This window comes from Mus musculus, chromosome 11 (genome assembly GCF_000001635.26).
Source record: "Mus musculus strain C57BL/6J chromosome 11, GRCm38.p6 C57BL/6J".
In the NCBI taxonomy this organism is placed as follows: Eukaryota; Metazoa; Chordata; class Mammalia; order Rodentia; family Muridae; genus Mus; species Mus musculus.
Window position 1 is genome coordinate 12,325,462 of NC_000077.6, and position 23,981 is coordinate 12,349,442.

Below are 23,981 nucleotides of genomic sequence, written 5' to 3' on the forward strand. Positions count from 1 at the left end.
TGTAGCAAGGCAAGATCTGTGCTTTAGACTTTCCTATGAGCCACTACTGTGATTAATCATTACATAGACCCTAAGAAGTGATGTGGTTGTGATTTTCATTATGACAAAAAGGAAAAAAAAAAAGGCTCAGAAGGGTCAAGAAAGCTGCTGGAGGATTTGAGCAAGGGTTTAAGTAGCACTGCTCTTCACACATGGCAGTGCCCTTGTTTGACCAAGTGAGACAGTGGTAGAGCAGTATGCATTCAGCTAATCTACAGGCTCCCATTGTGCTTCACAAGGGAGGAGTCTGTAGCCAACCCACTGCCCTGGAATACTTCCTGGCCTGTGCAGGATGTTCACAAAGTACTGTCAGAATGAGTGTTCATACCAAAGCAATGCTACTTTTTGGACGGATGCATTCAATCTATAACTTTATGCTTACTATATGTGAATGTTGAAACAAACACTGAGAATAAGACAAGATCAAGAAGGGCAGGACTTATGGTCCTGGGGATTATGGGCCTGATGAATCAGGGTAATGGTTAGAAACCTCAAAGGGCTTAGACTATCTTGAGTTACCTGTGTTTCCTCCATGCCCAATACAGGACTTGGCACAACATTAGGGAATATTGGCCGAGTGAACTGATGAACACAGTTCTATGCTGCTGGAAAGGATCAAGAGGAGAGGTTTGGGGGAAGATGATAAAGAACTAGAACAGGGAAGGAGCAGTCTCCTAGGAGAAGGGTTAGCCAGGCAAACAAGGATCCAGCTTAGGGAGGCTGGGCATCTGCTTCTATCATGGCAGCACAAGGTGGAGAGAAAAGGGATGGGTATGTGACTGAGTGGCCTAGACCATGGTGGGATGCCGAGGCATCATCCTTACTTTCACACTGAAGTAGCACACAAAAAGCCGTACAAGTGTAGCAAGAAAGGTCTCAGGAGACCTTAGAGGTAAAGTGCTATGGTTCAGGGCTGGTGCCAGCTGACACAGGGGCTTAAATTGGGGCCACCCTAACCTATAGGACTGGGCTGCTGTGTCCCTAGAAGGCTGTTCAAAGACTAGGATCATAGACGGCACATCTGGGTGAGCATATGCAGAGGTTATGCAAGATCCCAGACAAGTAGTACTTCAGGGAAGAAAGGAAAGACAGAAGTGGAAAAAAAATAAAGTGAACGTTGAAGTCTTAATATGTTGAGTCAAAGGACACAATAATGTTATTTATAATATTTATGGAGGCTGTGGCTTTCTGGAGTGGGCTCTCCTCAGCACTACCCTGTTCTGCTGAGCCATCTCAGTGAGGTCCACACAGTGAGGCCCAGAGAATACCTCTCTCAGTTAAAATTGACTGGTAGGAACCAAACCACAGGGCTCTTGTGTTCTGTTTTTTTGTCCCCCCATGGGGGTGGTGGAGCAGGATGAACATCCTGATCTTTAATGCAGGAGCATCTCGTTTGGCCAGGTGAATCACAGCAAAAATAGAGTATGCGCCCTCGTTGTCAGTGATGCACTGTAGAGGATTCTGCAATGTACTCATCCTTGTGGAGTATGAACTTGAGAGAGTTTATTCTTCCTATCAGAGAATAAGCCTACAGTTTATTCTTGACATTGTTGTTATACATTGCAATTTCCTTCAAATTAAAATATTCCCTCCGGAAGAGAAGGGGAGGCTCATGAGACTCAGCAGGTAAACAAAAGGTCTGTGTCTGGAAGAACAGAAATTTGAAGGATTCTAGAGGGGACTTTCCAGCAGAATATAAAAGATTAAACAACTACTCAGGGAGGAGACTCAGCAGCAGAACTGCAGAGAGAAGAGATTTGCAGAGCTGCCTACAAGCAGTACTGAGAGCTAGTTCTAGGACTGTAACTTTCACAAGCTGTCAAATGTATTTTAATGGACACTCTAATGATGCACCTGCTTTTGAGTCATCCCTATTCCTTGAAATAATCCCTCACCCATACTCCTGTTAGTAACACAAAGAAAATCCATTGGTATACCATGTTGCAATCATTACATTGGTCTGCACTGGGTTCCTTTTTTTATGAGGTAGGTAGGTGAGGTATGTGTGTGTGTGTGTGTGTGTGTGTGTGTGTGTGTGTGTGTGTGTGTGTGTGTATGTGTATGTACATATGTATATGTGTGCATGCATGTATGTGTGTTGCATGTCCTAAGGACAGTCTGTCGTGAAGTAACTACAAACAACATCTGTGTGAACAAGCATGTCAGATGCAAATAAAATTCCAGAAGTTCCCATCTAGGAAATGGATGAGGGATGATTTCTAATTTAACTGATAAAACGATATCCTGAAGTAAGAAGTACTGAACAAAGCACACATTATCTACCTATTCCCAAAGTCTGTGGAAATTAAAATAAAAAAGTTATATAACCTGCTACTATTCAATGGAGGTAAACAGTTTCTTCATATGAGATCTAGGCTCTGTAGAAAATTTTGGGACTGTGCTTTATTTGTAGGTTCCTCTGAGAAGCTGGAAAGAGTCTAAGTGAACACTGTCAATGGAGTGCTCCCTTGGTTGGTAGGCAACAGACTCGGGACTGCTGTCACTCCAGTTGTTAGGGGGCTCACAGAAAGACCAAGCTGCACATCTACTACATATGTGCCAAAAGCAATCTATAGTCAATGCAATTCCCACCAAAATTCCAACACAATTCCTTAGAGACCTTAAAAGAACAATTTTCAACTTCATATGGAAAAGCAAAAATCCCAGGTTGCTAAAATAATCCTGTCCAATAAAAGAACTTCTGGAAGTATCACCATCCCTGACATTAAAACTGTACTATAGAGTAGTAGTAATCCAAACTGTGGGGCATTGGTAAACAGGTTGATCAATGGAATCGAATCAAAGACCCTAGAATAAACCCACACACCTACAGACACAGGATTTTTGACAAAAAAAGCCAAAAACCATACAATGGAAAAAAGAAAGTACCTTCAACAACTGGTGCTCATCTGACTGCATGCCTGCATGCAGACAAATGCAAATAGATCCATATACAGCACCCTGCACAAAACTCAAGTCCAAATGAATCAAAGTAAAACCAGATACACTAAACATAATAGAACAGAAAGTGGGGAATAGCCTTGAACCTATTGGTTCAGGAGACAACTTCCTGAACATAACACTAATCTCTAAGATCAACAAGTGATAAATGACAAATGGGACCTCAACAAACTGAAAAGCTTCTGTAAGGCAAAGGCCACTGTCAATAGGGCTAAACAGAAGCCTAGAGATTGGGAAAAGATATTCACTAACCCTACATCTGACAGAAGGCCAATATCCAAAATATATATAGAACTCAAGAAGTCAGACAACAACAAACAAAATAGGGTACACCCCGGGGCTCTTGTCTCTAGCTGCATATGTATCAAAAGATGGCCTAGTCAGCCATCACTGGAAAGAGAGGCCCTTTGGACTTGCAAACTTTATATGCCCCAGTACAGGGGAACGCCGGGGCCAAAAAGTGGGAGTGGGTGGGTAGGGGGTTGGGGGGGTGGGTATGGGGGACTTTTGGGATAGCATTGGAAATGTAAACGAGGAAAATATCTAATTTTAAAAAAAAGGAAAAAAATAGGGTACAGAGACAAACAGAATTCTCAACAGAGGAATCTTGAATGGGTAAGAAGCATTTAAAGAAATGTTCAGCATCCTTAGTCATCAGGGAAATGTATCAAAACAACTCTGAGATTCCACCTTACACCAACTACAATAGTTAAGATCAAATACTCAAGTGACAACACATGCTGGTGAGGATGTGGAGCAAAAACACTCCTGTCTTGCTGGTGGGAGTACAAACCTGTACAACCACACTGGAAATCTCAAGGATTCTAAGAAACTAAGTTTGTTTGTTTGTTTGTTTTTTTCTTTTTAAATATCTTCATAGGTGGGTGTAGGCATGCTGACATCGAAACTGAATCTATCATCACAGTCTTTGGTAATTCAAGAAAGAAAAACATGGGGCATACTTTAAAGAATGTTATGAGAATAAATTAAAATGATAGCAAACCCTGACCCCTGAAAAGGGCAATTGGATCTTGAAAAGGGATATAAGCAAGGTAAAAACACACTTAGTGGATGAATGTCAGAGACAACAGGAATACAGTTACATAATATGGGTCACACATTCACCATGCTTCATTCCCCTACCTATAAAAAGAGTGAAGCCCATCATATAGTATAAGTCTTACATGTTCTATGTCCTCTGTTCATAACATAGGTTACACACTAACTCATAGTTTCATTTCTGAGAAATGTAAGATCTCTTCATCCTACAAACAACTTAGAAGACACGGCTTTGTCTGAAAGTTATAGAGATAGATGAGATGAAACTCTACATCAACCTGTACCTATAGCATTCATAACTGTTAAGGATCTGCCTCAGTCCCCCATTCTTTGCCCCCTTTATTGCCTCCTCTCTGCTACCTAAAATCTAACACTAAGATTGTCCATTTAGAATTTTCTTTTGCTGGCCAGTGGTGGTGCACGCCTTTGATCCCCAAACTTGGGAGACAGAGGCAGGCGGGTTTCTGAGTTTGAGGCCAGCCTGGTCTACAGAGTGAGTTCCAGGACAGCCAGGGCTACACAGAGAAACCCTGACTCAAACAAACAAACAAACAAACAAACAAACAAAAGACAAGAAAAAGAGAATTTATTTTTTAAATGACTTGAGAAAAAAAAGCCCAAGCATGGAATATAAGTCTGACTTGCCTATTTTCTATCAATAAGCCAGTACTTGGGTTTGTATTTTTAATCTCTTCCCTTCCTTTCCCTTCCCTTCCCTTCCCTTCCCTTCCCTTCCCTTCCCTTCCCTTCCCTTCCCTTCCCTTCCCTTCCCTTCCCCTTCCCCTTTCCCTTTCCCTTCTCTCTCTCTCTCTCTCTCTCTCTCTCTCTCTCTCTCTCTCTCTCCCTCTCTCTCTCTCTCTCTGTCTCTCTGTCTCTCTGTCTCTCTCTCCTTCCCCCCTTTGTCTCTTTCTCTTCCTTCCATTTTTTTCTATTTCCTTCCTCTTCCTTCCCTGCCTCCTTCCTTTCTCTGTTCCCTTCTTTCCTTCACTACCAATTCCTTCCCTCCTTCCTTCCTTCCTTCTTTTTTTTAACCTTCTTTCCTTTCCTTCTGTAACTCACCTAACATTTACATGGGCAAATAGTAAGTATAAGGTTACAACAAGGAAGAATCACTACGACCTAAAGACATCTAAGATAGATGCTATTTAGATGCTATTATGGATGCCAAGAAGTGCAGGCTGAAAGGAGCCTGAAATGGCTGTGTCCTGAGAGGCCCTGTAGAGCCTTAAGAATACAGAGGCAGAAGCTCGTAGACAACTATTGGACTGAGTGCAAGGTCCCCAACAGAGGAGGTAGAGAAAGAACTGAAGGGGTTTGCAACCCCATAGGAAGAACAGTATCAACCAACCAGACCCCTCAGAACTCTCAGGGACTAAGCCATCAACAAAGAAGTACACATGGCTCCAGCTGTATATGTAGCAGAGGATGGCCTTGTCATACATCAATGGGAGGGGAGGCCCTTGGTCCTATGAAGGCTCGATAGATGTCCCAGTGTAGGGGAATGCCAGGGTGGAAAGGCAGGAATAGGTGGGTGGATGGGGGAGCACCCTCATAGAAGCAGGGGGAGGTAGAATGGGATAGGGGATTTCTGGGAGTGAGGAAACCGGGAAAGGGGATAACATTTGAAATGTAAATAAAAAAAATGTCCAATTAAAAAGAAAGATAGATGCTGAGGGAAACAATCATTCAAATTAATTTCTAAGTTTCCAGCTGCTATGATAATTGCTCTGGCAAAAGCAACTGAAGGGAGACAGGGTTCAATACTGTCCTACTACCAGGGTACAGTCCATCATGGCGGGGAAGCCACAGTGGCAGGTATCTGCAGGAACAAACTACATACATCTAGTCAAGAGCAGAAGAGGTGGAAAACACTGAAAGAGCCAGATGTTAGGCAGGACTGCAGAGAAATAGTGTCTTCTGGACATGAAAAAATTCATGTCCTCATAATTGCACTGCAGCTATGGCTCTTTACAAAGGCCCACTGTGGTGCTTGGACGAGAATGTCCTCCATAGGCTCATACATTTGAATACTTGTCCCAGATTGGCAGACCTGTTAGGAAATGATTGGGATGTGTGATCTTGTTGGACGTGTGTCACCAGGGATGGATACTGAACTTTCAAAAGATACTTCATTCCCGGGCTCTCTCTTTCTCTGCTTTCTACTTGTGGATCACTGTAAGCTCTCAGCTGTTCCTGCCTCCATGCCTCTGTTCCTCTCTCTGAGTCTAACGCCTAAAATCACATGACTCAAATTAAATGCTTTCCTTCATAGGTCGTCTTGCATAGAGTGTTTTATCACAATAATTGAAAACCATTTTCCTTTCTGATTATATAATATAGAATGAGATTTACCTTATGCCCATAAGATATATGGAATCCTGATCCTCCCAAGTCTGACCTCTGATCCCTACTTTGTTTCTAATGATATTTGGAACATGGGAAAGAGATAATTTTAAGATTCTCTGGAAAAGCTTCCCTATCTTAATGTCAACATATTTCTAGGGACACTTCTTAGTTTTCTGGGGTCTGCTTAAGAAAGCATGTATAATCCAGGAATGAGTACAGAATCCTTTCAACCATCAGAAGTTCACTAAAGCTGGCAGAGAATAGACCATGTGATTCGCTGTGGCCCACAGCCAACTTCATAAACATAAGCATTTGGCAGGCTGCCAGCTTTCCTTACAATTTTATCTGTCAGCCTTAAACCCAGGAGAAACTTCTGGGAGAGCTGTTTTCCTGCTTGCATTCTGACCAACTCAGTGAGTTCTTGAGCTGTGAAGCGTGGAATTTCCAGAGGCAGCCATGGCCACTGTGGGTATACCCAAGCCTTGTCCACTCTCACCCTTGGCCATTCTCTCTTAAAGCCTATTTCTCTGCTAGCCACAAACTTTGACAGCTGTCTATCATTTGGTGTTTATGTGATTTCTCTGTTTCCTTTTTGATTAATTGCATCTTCTTATTCAAACCATGGCCCTCATGATGTATTCTAACCTGATCTGACAATCACTCCCTTTTAACGACAGCTTTCATCTGCTAACAGTGTAATTTTGAGTGTGGGTGGAACAAGTACTGAGTTATCAGTTATCCTCCTTCACTTGCTCCTCCCTCATTTGCCTTAATGTGGCTCTTGTATTTAACATTTTTATTCCCTTTTGTTAACTTGGTTTAGCAAGTATACTACGGATAATACCATACTTCTTTAATTTCTACATTCCATTCAGATCAAGCAAACTGTAGTAGGTCTGTAGTGGGTCCACAAGTCTAGGATTGTTTAGGAGGTCTCCAGGGTAAGACCTTGGCATAAAGTCTTTATGTCATGATTTACATATGTGAAAATACTTTCTAATACTTAAGCACTCTTACATGTCTTAATAAACACATTAGCTCTTCAAAAGCTCTTCTTCATGCGCACAGGCTATTTTACTTCATGGAAATAAAAGTCAAGAGTGTCGATTATTAAGTCCTTTTGAATAACCTGCCCAATATTATAAAAATAGATGAGAAAGAAGAGTACTTCTGAACTATGACTTGATTTCAACATGTCACTGTGTGTGTATATGTGTAAGTACATGCACATATGTATGTGATACATGTACATATAATGTGTGTATGTGAATTTATGTATATGAATATGGGTTTGCAAATATCACAATATATGTGGAGATGTTGGAAGATAACCTTACATGTTAATGCTAGCACTCCACCTTGTTTAAGACAAGGTCTCTCTGTGGTTTTTCTATTATACAAGCCAGGTTAGCTTGTCCTCTAGCTTTTGGAAATTCTCCTGTCTCTACCCCTGTGTCCTCCAAAGGAGTGCTGTGATTACAGATATCAATGCCATGTGCTCAGCTTCTATGTGGGTACTGGAAATTTAAGTTCAGATCCTGACATCTGCAGAGCATAGACTTTTATGTACCAAGATATCTTTACAGTCTCTGCTGCTACTGCTAATTCATTGCAGCCACCTCAGCAAAGACACACAACATGCTTTCATGTTTCCTGTTGCACTAGGTTTTGGCAAAACAATGCAACACACACACACACACACACACACACACACACACATACACACACACAGAGAGAGAGAGAGAGAGAGAGAGAGAGAGACAGAGAGAGAGAGAGAGACAGAGAGACAGAGAGAGAGAGAGACAGAGAGAGAGAGAGAGAGAGAGAATGCACTAAATCTGGAAGTACAAAAACTAGGAGGAAAATAACAGCCTTTTAAAGCCTACATTTCTCCAAGAATGTATCAAAGGCATGCTGACAAATGGAACAACATATAGAAAGAAAAGGAAAGGTAGACAAAAATGAACCTAAGTTTATTCACTGGAATGTGTATTTCCTATGTTTAAGTAAAAGAATTATTCTTTAGATTATATCTTATCCAGAAAGTGGTGAAATCATTGACTTTAACTGAAATAAAATCACATAGTCACTATCCTAATGGTTTCAACATGAACAGCAGAGCAGTTACTACTCAGAACTCTTTTCACCTTGCAAGACTCACCCACCCTTCTCTCTCCCAATATACAACAGTCACCACTTACTTTCTGGGCATCTTCTATAAATGATATAACATAGTATCTGTCTCTTAGTTACTGGCTATTTAAATTAGCATAATGTCCTCAATGTTCATCCATGTCCAGTCAGGTATCAGAATTATTCCCATTATAAACTAAAAAAATCCACAATACAGGTACAGTGTCTTTGCTCATTCATCTACCAATGGGTCACTGAATCTGTTGTCTACAGTGAGTATAGTGAGTATGGAAATATTTTCTTGGATCCTTGCTTTGTACTTTTCTTGGTTAAATACTAGAAAGATAATTTTAAGACACAGTTTTTGATGTTTTGAGTAATTGACACACTTCACCACAGAACAGTGGTTCTCAACCTTCCTAATTCTGCTGCCCTTTCAGTTATGTGACCTCAGCCATAAAATTAGGTTTTTTTGCTACTTCACAGCTGTAATTTTGCTACTGTCATGAATTGTAAATATCTGATATGCATGATACCTAATATATGACTCCTGTGAAAAGGTTGTCACTTCCCACAGGTTGAGAAGCACTGCCAAAGTCACTAGGGTATTTCACATTTTCACTAAATGCACACAAGAGTTCCAATTTATCTACATGTTTGGCATTTTGTTCTCTCCTTTCTGTTTTTTTATCATTGTCCTCCCAGTAAGTGTGAGTTCATGCTGAGGCTTTACTGATTCTCCTGTTCCTAATGTTAGTGCTACAGAACAGCTGTCCATGAACTTGCTGTTCCTCTGTATATTTTCTTTGAAACAAGTCTATCAGTTCCATTGCAATTGTTTTATTGTTACTCTGTTGTTGCTGAATTGTAAATTATCTAAATATTCTAAATGCTAATTCCTTGTCAGGTATATTCTTCTCAAATATCTTTTTGAGTTTTCTAGGCTCCCTCTTCAGTTTGTTAGGTATAAAAAGGAAACATGCCACAGACATTAAAATTACATGAGCTTGGTTGGTGCATAAATCAAAAGTCTGAAAACATGAAGGTCATTTAACTACTTCAAACCCTGAGCAGAGACTACTGAGTTCAGAACAGAAGATTTTATTTTCACAGCCTCCTCCTTTATAAATAAAGATATTAGCTTTTTCACCATTAACTGAATTTACACATGCAAATATTTTATAAAGGCTTCATTAAAATCAAAATATGGATTGTCAGCATGCATGTGAATTTTGTGAATAGACCTATATTTAAACTACAATTCACTATATATACTGCATATAGTTGATGAGTATGTTTTATTTTATTTTTTACATTTCAAATGTTATCCCCTTTCCCGGTTCCTCTCAGCAAACCCCCTATCCCATCGCCCTTTAGCCTGCTTCTGTGAGGGTGCGCCCCCACCCATCTACTCACTCTTGCCTCACTGCCCTAGCATTATTCCTCTACACCGGGGCATCAAGCCTTCAGAGGACCAAGGGCCTCCCCTCCAGAACGTAAGTTTAAGATTAAAAAGTAAAAACCGGGTAACTCAGTGCTTAGGATCAGCTTCTGAAACAGATCATGCCTCCAAGAAAGGAAGTAGGGTGTTTCATACTGCAAGTTTTAAATCCAGATTTGTGTTCTTACACTCACTTTTCCTAATAATGATTATCAAGATAGCTGAAAAAAATCAGGATAATATGTAGATGTAAAGAAGCAAGGGAAATGGAGAGATGCTCAGTGATTACAAACAAGTCTAATTCTTGCAGAGGACTGGAGTTCAATTCCAAAAGCCCATGGAGCATCTACCTGTACTTCCAGTTTCAGGGGACCTGATGGCATCTTTTGGACCCTATAGGAATCTGAACTCATATATACAACCTCATCCTCCACACATGTACACATAATTTAAAAAAAAAAAAAGAAGAATCACTAAAGAGGCAAGATGTGAAGGTAAGAGTAATAACGAAGCGCCAATTTCACATATTTCTTTGTTGGAGTGCTGGATGAGCAAAACCAACGACAAAGTGAGAAAGAATGAGGTGAACAGGAACCCTGGAACAGTGTGCCGGAACACGAAGCACCGCTTCCCTTTTCCGCTGACCATGAAGCTGTTTCCCGCTGGGAAATGGACATTGCACATTTTGCTTTGATTTAGCTGAGAGCCTCGCTAAAATGCCATGCTTTAAGAATGGCTAAAAATAGGTAAGAATCTAATCTCTTTCAAAGCCACATTTGTTTCTTTAACAGCACGTGTCAGAGAGGAAAGGGTCCATAAACAAAAGGTAGATGTCCAGTAGCTAAAATAAGCTGCCGTTTCCTTCCACCGCGCACCCTCAGTATGGCCGCTCTGCTGTTTCCACCAAGGAACTTCCTCTGTGGCCTGTTTTCCCAGGCTCTGCAGTGGAAGGGAGCCGCCCAGGTTCTTAGGGATGTTTGTGTTGGAAAAGCGCCCGTCTTCCACCATGCAGCTGAACACAATGCTGTCTGCCCGCACTTTCTCCATCGCCAGAGAACATCGATGGGAGCCTCCCAAACACTAGAGACATCTCTGCACTTCCACTGACCCAACACTTTTTACAAAGCTGTTCCAGGTTGCCATAAATGTTGTGTTATATTTTCATATTATAGATGTAAATGGAGCCATCACAAGGCTGTCTGTACAAAAATCTGTCACAAGTCTAGATAATTACTTTTGTGCTAGTTTGGCTCATTTACTAAAAGTCAGGCACACTTAATATGTGGAACATTTACAACTTAGTGACACTTCTTTGTAGAATATGAACTCAGTGATAGTATGGCTAGGCCCAAAGAATTACTTATTTTTATTCTCCATTCCTGTCAAGGTTTGTGACGTTTCATAGCATTCTGTATGAGTACATAAACAGAGTTGGAAACTGTGTGGAGTCAATAAGTAAATAAAATCAGCAGCTCAGAACCACAGAACTTTTAAGCTACATTGTTAGATATATTTCTCATGTTTTTGGCTATACATACAGTAATAGGTTTAGAATGTTATGCTTCTAAATATGCTTCGAAAGGTGTTTTTGTACACATCCAAACACTTAGTTTCATTTCTTTAATGCCTTTGATCTTTTGTTAGTTTTCATTATATGTATACATTTAAATATTCCAATAAAAATAATTTTAAAAATAATATGAGTTTAATATGAGCTTCAGAATTCTTAAGCTTATATATCTTTGAAACTAGTAAGCCAAAGATAGTTGCAATAATTTATTTAACATAACTCTCTCAAAAGTCCAGCATCATGCCCATTGATGTTAGGTTTTTGACAAAGGATGCATATGGAGGTAAAATGATTTTTATCCTATTTCTGCCAAGTGTTGGGGTAGTAATTGTATCTCTCAGACACACAGAGTGAGCTGCTGAGGAAGCTGATTGCACTGACAGCAGGAAGAAGCTGTTTCTTAAGGGCTCATGAGTGATGTGAAATGTGGAGAGCGATCTCCCTTCAGCACTTATGAACTTCCTCATCTCTTGAGTTTGACCCTCACATAGCAAACAGGCCTTCCTTGTCAGTGGTGAGTAAGCTCCATTTCAAACATCCCTGAACCCTCTGCATCTCCTGCCAGCCAAGGTCATGTGAAGTCTATTTATCGCATCAGTACAATGTACATTGTCCTTCCCCCTTAGCAATGTAAGAACTGGCAAAGGGTGCAGATAGATCAGAAGCACTCCAGCATGTTTTCCACTCAAAGGACAGTTACACATCTCTGTGACCCAACTAGCGTTACCTCCAATGGCTATATGTAAGAAAGACACCAGATAGTCTACAAGGTATCACTGACTGGCATGCCAACTACCCTATGACCTCATTTGTTCTTTCTAAGCATATTGCCCTCATTGGTAAAATGAAGACAATAACTGTACATTGTTTACAGATAGAACAACCACTAGGCTACATAGGATAGTGGCCATAAGGGTCTTTGGAACACCACAAAAGCTTGTTATTAAATCACTATTAATATGTTTGTGAGACCTGGGGCCAGTTGAATGAAGGGAACTTTACTGCCCAACAGCCAGGAGAAAGTACTAAACATTCGTCTATCTCTGCTTTCTACAACAATCGACTTGGGATTTTGGGGTCTGTGTTTCTTCAAACTTCTTATGTGGTATGCTAAAAGCTATATACCGGAGATACTAGTGAAGAAGGATACAGACTTTGTTTTGTAAGACTACACGTTCAGGGCTAAAAGAAATCAAGGAAGGGAACAGAGGCTGGCAAGAGAAGGTGGTTACCTTGACTTCTGCTCCTGTTGCTGTGACAAGACACCTGAGAGCAGCAGCACAGGAGAAAGGTTGTTCTGCGCAAGGGTAGACATAATGCATTTCAGAAATGCCAAGGCAGTGGGAGCTTCACACAGCTGTTCACATCCCACAATCAGGAGCAGAGAGGGATTGTCTTAGTCAGGGTTTCTATTCCTGCACAAACATCATGACCAAGAAGAAAGCTGGGGAGGAAAGGGTTTATTCAGCTTACTCTTGCACACTGCTGTTCATCACCAAAGGAAGTCAGGACTGGAACTTAAGCAGGTCAGGAAGCAGGAGTTGATGCAGAGGCCATGGAGGGATGTTCCTTACTGGCTTGCTTCCCCCGGCTTGCTCAGTCTGCTCTCTTATAGAACCAAGACTACCAGCCCAGAGATGGTCCCACCCACAAGGGGCCTGAAACCCTTGATCATTGAGAAAATGCCTTACAGTTGGATCTCATGGAGGCATTTCCTCAACTGAAGCCCCTTTCTCTGTGATAACTCCAGCTGTGTCAAGTTGACACAAAACTAGCCAGTACAGGGATGAACACAGTGTCTGTTGCCCTAGCCTCCATTATATAGACAGGATGGCAGCTAGGAAATGGTGTCCACTGGAGTGGAAGGGTCTTCACACTTCAATTAATTCAATTTAGATATGCCTCCACAGGTGGAACCAAAGTTCACCTCTCTGGTTATTCTAGATTCAACGAAGTAGTCAGCAATAACCACCTCACAGTACCTGTGGTACTCTTGCATTGTTGGCCAAATTTACAGGGCCTCCACAGTACCATGACTTGCAGAGCCCATCTCAGCCCAGGTGACCTTTCTGTAGGGCAGTGTCAATGACAGAGAAAGCAGTATGCCATGCTATCAGAAGTAGCCATGGTGGTGGTAGTTAACTTTTCTGTTAACTCTGCCCACTTTTCTGAGTTCTAACTCAAAAAGGCTAATGATTCTATCCTCCTTTTATTCTTTCTTTGAATATTAGAAGGAATACATTATTATAGTACAACTCTCCCTTAAATAGTCATCTACGTATAGTAAAATTCTGCTTCCTTAAAAAAAAAAAGCAGTAGTCTTTAAAGGGCTGAGGATATAGAATTCTTGCTTAGTATGCATAAAGCCCTGGAGCTGAGTGTGGTGGGAGATATGCCAGCAATCAGAACTCAGGAGGTAGAGACAGCAGGATCAAGAGTTCAAGGCTATCCGTGACTGGCCAAACATATTGAGTGAGCTGGAGGCCAACCTAGGCTATGAGACCCTGTCTCAAACAAGGAAACAAACAACAAAAAGGATCACCCTTGAAGTCTAATGGTAAATTAGGCATTTCAAGTTTCAATAAAGTATTGCTTTGGAAGTACCCTCAGCAGTTTTAGGATTTTCAGGAATATTCTAACCACTAAATCAAAGAAGCAGTGGTGTTTTCAGTTAAGGTTCTAACATCTATGATCATTCTGTCTGTTCATATGCTACGAGATTTTATGTATCCATGTGCATACTTAACCAAAGCATGAGAAAAATGAATGGCATTTCTGCTATTGAGGAGAGTGTTCTACCAGTATTTTTGACCAAATAAGGAACACATTCACAGAAAACCCTACTTTGGATGATGCTAATACCTGATCGTAACAAGTCTTTACCATTTTGTTTTCATAGTCAACATTGCTAATTATTTTGAAACCCTAAGGCAAAAAGCCCAAGATACTGTTAAGAATCCTTGTCAGTTGGAAGTCTGTGGTGCCGACCATTAGAATGAAACATTTCAAATAATTCAGAATACATTTAAAACATTTTCTTTATACCATGAACAAAATGACATATAGTTTGGTAGGCATAAAAGGTGGCTAGATCATAGAGCCCTACCGTGACACCCTTCCATTCTCTGCCCACCTCTACCTGAAAGTTCACCATAATAGCCTAAGGTCAAGATGCATGGCCAGAGCAATGGACTCTGAAGAAAGGCACTATCCTCTGCCTAAAGAGACCATACCCTTCTGCCCAGTAATCCCCCTAAATGCTCTGCAGAGAGATTTTTATAAAAGTGGCATTGCTTATTTCCCAGTTCCAACATTTCTAGGAAATCTTCTTAAAAATTACCTTTAAAAATAAATACTGATGATCAAATCATGAGTATTTAATTAGGTAAAATATATACCTAATATACATTTTTACATTTCACATAAATGGAACATGGGAAAATTATTCTATCTTTAAGGCACTGACAGTTAATTTTGAATTTTGCCACCTAGTTGATAAGAAAAAGGATCATGTAAACATGAAAACCTAAGTATTCTCATAAACTAACCATGTCCCGAAACTAAACATTTTCTTCTTACTCGGGATTTTGGTTTTAGTAGCAGCTACATATAAATTAGGTTTTCAAACAAACAACTTATCTTTAGATGGAAGGAAATTCATAAAAAGGAACTGATGTCCTTCCCAACAACCAGGACAACACATTTTTTGGGGTTCCTTTCCCAGAAATTGGTAAATAACAAAATATATTTCATTTTAGAAAGAAGGATGTTCATAGGCAAGGCTTAAATGCAATCTGTACTTTACTCACATACTTTAAAAGGGACATGGTTTCCAGCAACCAATTTCTCAACTCATTCTGTGCCAAATAAAACAGATTTCAGTGGAAGCTTTTATAGCTGCAGAGGGGCTCTGCTCATTCTGCAGGGGAGAATGTACTGTTTATTTTCCATTTAGAGTTCCCAATTCTCCAGTTACTATATGTTTTTCTGCTCCAGCAGACTATCCAGTATGAGTAACTAAATTAAATTCAGAAAAACAAAGCATAACATCTTGGTATAGAAGACAATTTTGAAATGCTGATGTACCATCTATGCTCCACCACATTAAGATTTCTTATTGAAGAAAAGCTTTTACATAACCCTGCTGCCAGAACACATATTTTTCATCACTAAAAAATATCTATCCCAACCAAAAGGAAAGAGGCATCTTGGGGGTGGCTGGAAATGGCTAATGTTATCAATACATCTGGGTGTTATGAAAAAGTACACAATGTAAACTGATTAAAGAGATGAACTGTGGCCACAGGAAACAGCTTCACATAGCGTCTCCATTGTTCTACCAAGCGTGGGACAAACTGATGTGCCTCTGGGACTAAATTTCTCTTTATCAGAATATTGCTGTATTATCACAGAAATCTCAAAAGAAATGAGTGTCTGAGCCAAAAAAAAAAAAAAAAAAAAAACAAAAAAACAAAAAACCAGAACATCTTCTAAAATGTGTTGTATTATAGGATTTTGATATAAATTTCTACTGACATGAATAAAGAGCCTATGGGGGTTAGATATGGTTTCTGATATACAAGGTTAAGAAGTCCTCTGGAAAAATAAAGACATCTACAGGACAGGTAGACAGACTGGTAGGCTGCCAGAGAGACAGGCAGGCAGGCAGGCAGACAGACAGACAGACAGATAAGTAAAGATATTGCGATGGTTAATTTGCATGGCAAATTTGACCTGCTTTAGAAAGACCCTAGTAACGCACTTCTGCTTATGTCTACGATGTTGTTTCTAGCAAGGTTTAACTGAGAGAAGACATGTGCTAAGTGTGGATGGTACCATTCATGAACTGAGGTATGAATAAAAGGTAAAAGGAGAACTGAGCAGTGGCTTCCCGCTCCCTGTTCTCTGGATGACATGTGACAGATGTTCCTGCCCCTGATGCTATGGTTTCCCTGCCATATTGGACTGTATCCTCAAAGTGTAACCAAAATAATCCCTTGCAAATAGATTGACATTTGCAAGTATTTTGTGACAGCAGTGAAAAAATGACTAAATCAGATGTCAAGGAAGACATTAGGACCCACTCACAGTAACCTGCAGCTGTAACAAAGACCCATGGCAAAGCCTCAAAGTTTGGTGGAATGGACATAGTTTCTAGTATATTTAACAATGTTGCCAGGAAAAGCCATCTTTTGACTAATGGAAAAATGATTCACACCTAAAGAGTGTCCATGTTCGTTCTTCAGAGTTATGACACACAGACAGAGCCAGAGTTGCCAAGGCACCAGGCAAGAAAGAGAATGTGAAATCCATCAAAGAATAAAAGGATACTCAGCATGCTTCATGTGATGCCAGTGTTCAGGGTATGCCTTCTGCCCTGGAATCTGGGATGCAGGGTCAGATAAAGCAAAGAAGAGAAAGGCAGCCCTCACTCTCAAGCATATGGGTGATGATGCAGAGCTTGGAACAGTCAAAAGCATGAGCCCCCAGAGGTACTCTCAACACGTCATCCAGTTGAGGATGTGCTTAGAAAAATAAAACTTCATGATTTCATCTCAGTATTTTGTTCAGAGCTTGGAAAAGAGAGGTGATTAGACAGATAGCTACCATCTCTACAAACACATTTTTTAGGTGCTCAAATCCCCCTGCCCCCCTCTCTCCGATACTCTGTGTTTCCATAGACATCTATACTTTCAATAACATTTCACCTTTCCACTTAATGAAAGGTTCTCTTTGGCAAATTATCAACTGCTTGAGTGACTATTTTTAGCTTTTAGGCTACAATTAAGACAAATAAGTGATCACAGTACTACAACATCATGAGAACCAGTCATAATTCAGACAGTCACTTATCAACCACTAAACAGATAGTAATACAAGATAGATATACTCGGCAAAGGGATGGCTCATGTTCTAGAAGGACAGAGTATGACTATGGATTTCATCATGCTATTTAGAGGAGTGTGGAGATTAAATGTATATTTTTTTTTCCTGGAACTTTCTGTTTAATATTTTCGGAGTGCAGTTAGCTATACCAGAAATGTCAGGATACGAAAAGTTTATAGTGTCATATGGTTCCCTAGTCCTGAGAAGAGAGGACTAGACATTTCAAGTTAATGCTTCTGGGTGTCAGCAGGTAGCTGAAGGAAAGAGGAGAGGTAGAAACCATAGGTTAGGTGGCTCACTGCTCAGGATGTGATCTATGGGGCCATGTCTAGTGATATAATGCCTTAGAAGGCTTTGTACTGCTCCAAAGACAAAAGGAAAGCTTCTTAAATACAGGTCCTATGACATGAACCCCATATCATATTTAAAACAACTTAATATGCACACGTGTCCATTTTCTGTGAATCTGAGTAGTGTGCAGCATTTAGATGAGATACTTTGCTTCCTTCACAAGCCTTAGCTTCCTCCAAGTACCTTTGTTTATGTAATTTCTCATAAGTGATCTCTCTGACACCCCCAAAATTTCAGTGCTAAAATAAAACAAATGTTAATCTACAAGCATTGAGTCCTTAAGAACCAAAGACCCCAAAATAGTTTCCTAGCTTAGTAACTGGAGCAGAGTGGTGTCTCACTTTTACTTCTAAATAAAGCTCAGATGTTCACTCTGAACACATTGTGTTAAATTCTTTACTCAAGAGTAAAGAATTCAGCATTTCCAAGGACCCGCAGTAGAGTTAACTGGGTCAGTGTAAAGACGATTTGGTTGTGAGAAGTGTGAAAGCCCTACCTTTTCTGATACCTTGTCTTGACCCAGCAGCTTGGGACTTGGAGGAGGAGGGGCTCTGCGCTTCTTCATGTCTGACTTCATAGACACTCCAGAGATGTTGCCCAGGGAGAGGGAGGGACCCAGTGTTAGGGACCGAGAATGCAAGGATGGTGAGTTGGGTGTTGTTACGCAGCCCTGTAAAGGAAGAGACAGATAACAACTCATCAGTAAGATCTTTCTTCTTGAAACCACCCACTCAGTCTTCTAGTGGCATATGTTTCTACTGGCAGAGATAAAGTACTGGAGCAAGATTCTTATTACTATTCCCCTAGGAAACATTTTATGCTTTTTTTTTTTTTTGAGAAATTCAAGTGTGAGGACTGTATTTACATCATTTGTGCTGTGTCTTTCCTCCCTGTAATTCCTTCTGTGTTTCCCTACTCTTCTCAAGTTCATGACCTCTTTTACTTTAATTATTATTGTTACACACACACACACACACACACACACACACACACACACATGCACAGGCACACACACACACACACACATGCACAGGCACACACACACACACACATGCACTCACACGCACACACACGTATAAATACAACTTCTTGAGTTCATTTACTGTTGCTCAGATGTATATGCTTAGAGCTGCTTGAGACTGGACCACTATCAGAAGCTCATAAGTGATCTCTGTGATACGTCAGGAGCGGATCTAGTCTCTTTTTCTCTGAAGTCAATAATCCCCTATACCTTCTCAGTAGGGGTGGGGCCTTGTGAGAGTTCCTCCAGTCACATTGGTGCTGTCGTTCTGTTGGTACTGGCATTTTCAGGTCTTGTTTAGGCAACCATACTGTTATAATTTCATGGGTGAAGCTCAATCATGAAACAATCTAAACCTTTAAGAACACTTAGTGACTAGAATCATTTGGTATTTCTACCTAAACTATAGATGTAAATCTGCTACCTTAAAACTTTAACATGTCACATCAGCCATCTTAAAGTTTCAACGTGCCTTGGGATTAAGTTCTTAGAGATTGCAAAGACAGGCTCTTGACATTGCAGTGTACTGCAATGGCCAAGAAGAGGATTCGTTTACCACTGAGTGTTTCTCCTATTGCCAGGTTCTCCCTTTTTTCTTTTCCATAATTTTTATTGATTCTCTGTGAGTTTCACATCAGAGACCACAATTCTATTCATTTCCCAGTCCTTCCTTATCGACCCTTTTTCACCTGTAATCTCCCTCTGTAAATAATAATAATAATAAATAAAAAATAAAACATCTCCCTGTAGAAATTGTGATGTGTTATGGTGTGTTGTTACACAGAATACCCTTCTGCCCAAACAGCTTCTTCTAACCTTCGGAAATCATACAAAAATGTAATGGTATACAGAAAGCTTTGAAGGATCTCAGGCCAACAGTGTAGGACTTGACAACAGTTCCTTGTGAACAAATATATACCTGCCACCAAACACATGAAATTGTTGGTTTCTAGAAACAATTCCCATTCTTAAGAAATCACCTTAATGACACCCCCATTTTCTTTTAATCATCTGTTGCCCATGTCTTTCATTTTTTAAAAATATTTTTATTAGGTATTTTCCTCATTTACATTTCCAATGCTATCCCAAAAGTCCCCCATACCCTCCCCCACACTCCCCTACCCACCCACTCCCACTTTTTGGCCCTGGCGTTCCCCTGTACTGGGGCATATAAAGTTTGTAAGTCCAATGGGCCTCTCTTTCCAGTGATGGCCGACTAGGCCATCTTTTGATACATATGCAGCTAGAGTCAAGAGCTCCGGGGTACTAGTTAGTTCATAATGTTGTTCCACCAATAGGGTTGCAGACCCCTTTAGCTCCTTGGGTACTTTCTCTAGCTCCCCCATTGGGGGCCCTGTGATCCATCCAATAGCTGACTGTGAGCATCCACTTCTGTGTTTGCTAGGCCCCGGCATAGTCTCACAAGAGACAGCTATATCTGGGTCCTTTCAGCAAAATCTTGCTAGTGTATGCAATGGTGTCAGTGTTTGGAAGCTGATTATGGGATGGATCCCCGTATATGACAGTCTCTAGATGGTCCATCCTTTTGTCACAGCTCCAAACATTGTCTCTGTAGCTCCTTCCATGGGTGTTTTGTTCCCAATTCTAAGAAGGGGCAAAGTGTCCACACTTTGGTCTTCGTTCTTCTTGAGTTTCATGCGTTTAGCAAATTGTATCTTATATCTTGGGTATCCTAAGTTTCTGGGCTAATATCCACTTATCATTGAGTACATAATGTGTGAGTTCCTTTGTGACTGGGTTACCTCACTCAGGATGATGTCCTCCAGGTCCATCCATTTGCCTACAACCACTCTGGAAATCATTCTGGCGGTTCCTCAGAAAATTGGACATAGTACTACCGGAGGATCCAGCAATACCTCTCCTGGGCATATATCCAGAAGATGTTCCAACAGGTAAGAAGGGCACATGCTCTACTATGTTCATAGCAGCCTTATTTATAATAGCCAGAAGCTGGAAAGAACCCAGATGCCCCTCAACAGAGTAATGGATACATGTCTTTCTTAATAGAAAAAGAAGTAAAGAAATTTATATGCAGAAAAGACACTTAGAGAACTAGAACTCTAATTTTGGATTAGAAACAAAAGCACTCATGCCTCAAGCTGTACCATCACTCACATTGATCTTTATCTATAGCTCAAGTCATCCTGGATATGCTCCACATAAAATCAATGCAGAGAAAGACAAAGCCTCAAACTAGGGAGATACTGTCTGAGTTTTGATTTCTAGCTTTGCCACCACCAGCCACATAACCATGGGCAAGTTTTAATTTGTCTCTGTAACAGTTTCTCTCTTTCAAAACTGAAATGAATAGCTCCTACATAACAGAACTATCCTTGTGAACGACATGAGTTACTACATGTAATCAAGCAGGAAAGAGTTCTTGGCACATAGGGAGCATTCAAAGTGCTTAAGTGATTATGATTATGTAATGACTTGTCTATCTTTCTCTCCCCATTTATGTGTGGGCTCTGTGAAGACAGTGACTGCCTCTTGATTTAATCACTGCCTTGTCCTCAGGACTCATAGTTCCTACAGCCTGAAAGGCTCACGAGCTTACATCTCTTGGAATGAAGAGATGGTGCTTGAGCCTCTGGTAAACTCTGCTTTCATATTTAACCTTGTGGCTAAGGTTTCCACTCATTCTCCATGTGTAAAATAACTATGTGGCTGGATATGGGGGCACACACCTATAACTCCAAATGCTGAGGATTGTGAGCTTGAGACTAGCCTGAGATATATAGCAAGATGTTACAAAATAACTGCTTTAATTAAAGAAAAGAAACATATAAAAAAAACTTATAGGAGAAAGCAACTACCAGGTTACCTTGGTCAATCATAAATTTTACTATTCAATTTCCTGAGAAAGAAATTTAGACTTTGGTATCATTGACCTTAATTACAAAAACTTTGGTGGTTTGAAAATGTTCCCCATATATTTGAATACTTGGTTCCTAGGTGTTGGAACTGTTTGAGAAGGCTTAGGAGGGTTGGAGCAGGCATAGCCTTGGAGGAAGTTGTATCATTAGGTGGGCTTTGAGGTTTCAAAAACCCATACCATTTCAGTTAGTGGTTTCTCTGTCTGTGGTTATTGTCCTAACATGTAAGATCTCAGCTACTCCCCACCACCTTGTGTACTTGCCTGCTGCCATGATAGTCATTAAATAACCATGTGAAACTATAAGCAACCCCTAACAACTCTTTCCTCTACAAGTTGTCTCCATCTTGTCCTTGGAAAACCTCAAGAACACAGGACCTAAGAGTTCTGGTAAATGAAGTATAAGAAGCAAACTAGAGAAAGAACTTTGCTCACTCAATAACTAGAGTTATGGAGATGTTTTACTGGTACCAACTTGACTCAACTATCTCCAAATTTAAGAGGAGCACCAACTTCAATTTTCCTTGCCAGTAGCATGTAGCCAGAATCATCCAAGCTGCTTAATTTACTTATATATAAAGTCAGCTGATTACACATGCACACACAGACATACACTCTCTCTCTCTCTCACACACACACAACTTTGTACATATTTAACACACAGTATAGGCACAAGCTCGCATGCTCTCTCTCATTAGGAAGGTTGGCTTCACTCAATGGAGAGCTCCTGTACTGCTTGGCATCCCAGTATCACTAATACCATTCTCAGAACAATGCATTTCACAATTCTGCATCCAAAATTGCTTCTCTTCCATTTATCCTATCTAATCATGTGCCTTCACTCCCTCTGTCCTTAGTGTTCACCACTAACTATGCTTGCCTGTCTAATCACAAAACAAGCCTGTGAAATTACCTTGGTCTTTTAAATGCCTTGTATGAGGTTCTATGTAGCCATTTCATTTAAAACATTTTATAAAACACATATCAATTGCAAATTGCATCTTGGTTAGAGGTGGGGCTTTGTACCCACTTCCTCTTCTCAGTTCTGGCATTCTCTCTGGTTTGATCATGTATAAATGTGTACCATATGTGTGTGTGTGATGGCCAAGGAGGTCAGAAGAGGACACTAGATTCCCTGAAACTGAACTTTCAGAGAGTTATGAGCTGTCATATACGAGCTAGGAAACCATTCCAAGCCCTCTGTGAGAGCAGCAAGTGCTCTTAACCTCTGAGCCATCTCTTCAGGCCCAAAGCACTGAATATTTCACTTGGATTTAAATTTTAATGTTCTTTGTTATTATATGATTATTGGACACCTTTTTTATAATTTTCAATAAAATAAGTATTTTATATCTTTTTAAGCCTTCCTTTATGTTATTTTCCTCATGTAGTAATTTTTTGGAGGGTCTTTTTAAAGGTGTTTTGTGTTGTAACTTTTTTTATTGCATGAATCTCATTTATTTTGCTGAATAAAAATTTTTAATTAAAGCCGGGCATGGTGGCGCACGCCTTTAATCCCAGCACTCGGGAGGCAGAGGCAGGTGGATTTCTGAGTTTGAGACCAGCCTGGTCTACAAAGTTAGTTCTAGGACAGCCAGAGCTATACAGAGAAACCCTGTCTTGAAAAAAATAAAAAATAAATTAAAAAAACTAATTTAAAAATAATATCTTTGAAGATTTTATAAGTTAATTTTTAAAACTTGAATTGTGTTAACATGGCAGGTAGGTTCAGTATAGCTCCTGGAACCAGATCCTACCCAGATTCTGACTCAATTCCAGGTGTCAGGTAGACAGTTGTCTGTCTCTTGTTCTCATCCCAGACTAGGATACCTAGCATTTAGTATTCTAGTAAGACCTCCAACAGACAGCATTGTCAGAGGTTACCACAATCACCCTTAGGTATCTTGACTGTCCTCAACATCGTATCAACTCCCTAGGGGAGTCCTCAGCATGTTCACAACTCCCTGCTGGAGTGTGTAAAGATAAGCAATTCTCCAGGAGGAAGCAGAATTGGACTGGAGGTGGGAACAAGGGACCAAACCCTAAGTGTCATTTCACAAAGAGTCTAGTCAGTTCTTTATGAAGACGAAAACCAACAACGGCTAATCAAAGTCAAGGCGTGACACTGAGCTCTAGAACTCAAAGAGTTACTGGCTTTGGAAGAAGTGTGCTCTCTTTCTTCCCACACAAAATATTGGGTCTTAGAGATGGGATGTCACCTTTTCAGACATGAACTTAGGTGAAAACTTTTAGATACTGAATTTTGAAGTGATAGAGA

At 40.3% G+C, this 23,981-nt stretch overlaps 1 protein-coding gene and 1 long non-coding RNA gene across 17 annotated transcripts in view; one reads left to right on the forward strand and one right to left on the reverse strand.

Annotated features, from left to right (window-relative positions):
* The window catches only part of Cobl (cordon-bleu WH2 repeat), a 228,347-nt gene that overhangs the window by 88,786 nt on the left and 115,580 nt on the right, over positions 1-23,981 (reverse strand). For all 13 annotated transcript variants that reach the window (XM_006514485.4, XM_030245514.1, XM_011243655.3 and 10 more), the window contains one exon: positions 18,283-18,456. In XM_006514485.4, the coding sequence (XP_006514548.1) occupies positions 18,283-18,456 (174 nt within the window). The remainder of the gene's footprint in view (positions 1-18,282; positions 18,457-23,981) is intronic.
* The window catches only part of Gm12002, a 51,471-nt gene that overhangs the window by 11,822 nt on the left and 15,668 nt on the right, over positions 1-23,981 (forward strand). For 3 of the 4 annotated variants that reach the window (XR_872247.2, XR_105439.6, XR_872248.3), the window contains one exon: positions 10,290-10,443. This is a non-coding gene — a long non-coding RNA (predicted gene 12002). Of the gene's footprint in view, positions 1-10,289; positions 10,444-20,594; positions 20,721-23,981 lie in introns of those variants that run through there. The other variant, XR_872246.3, reaches the window with a different exon arrangement.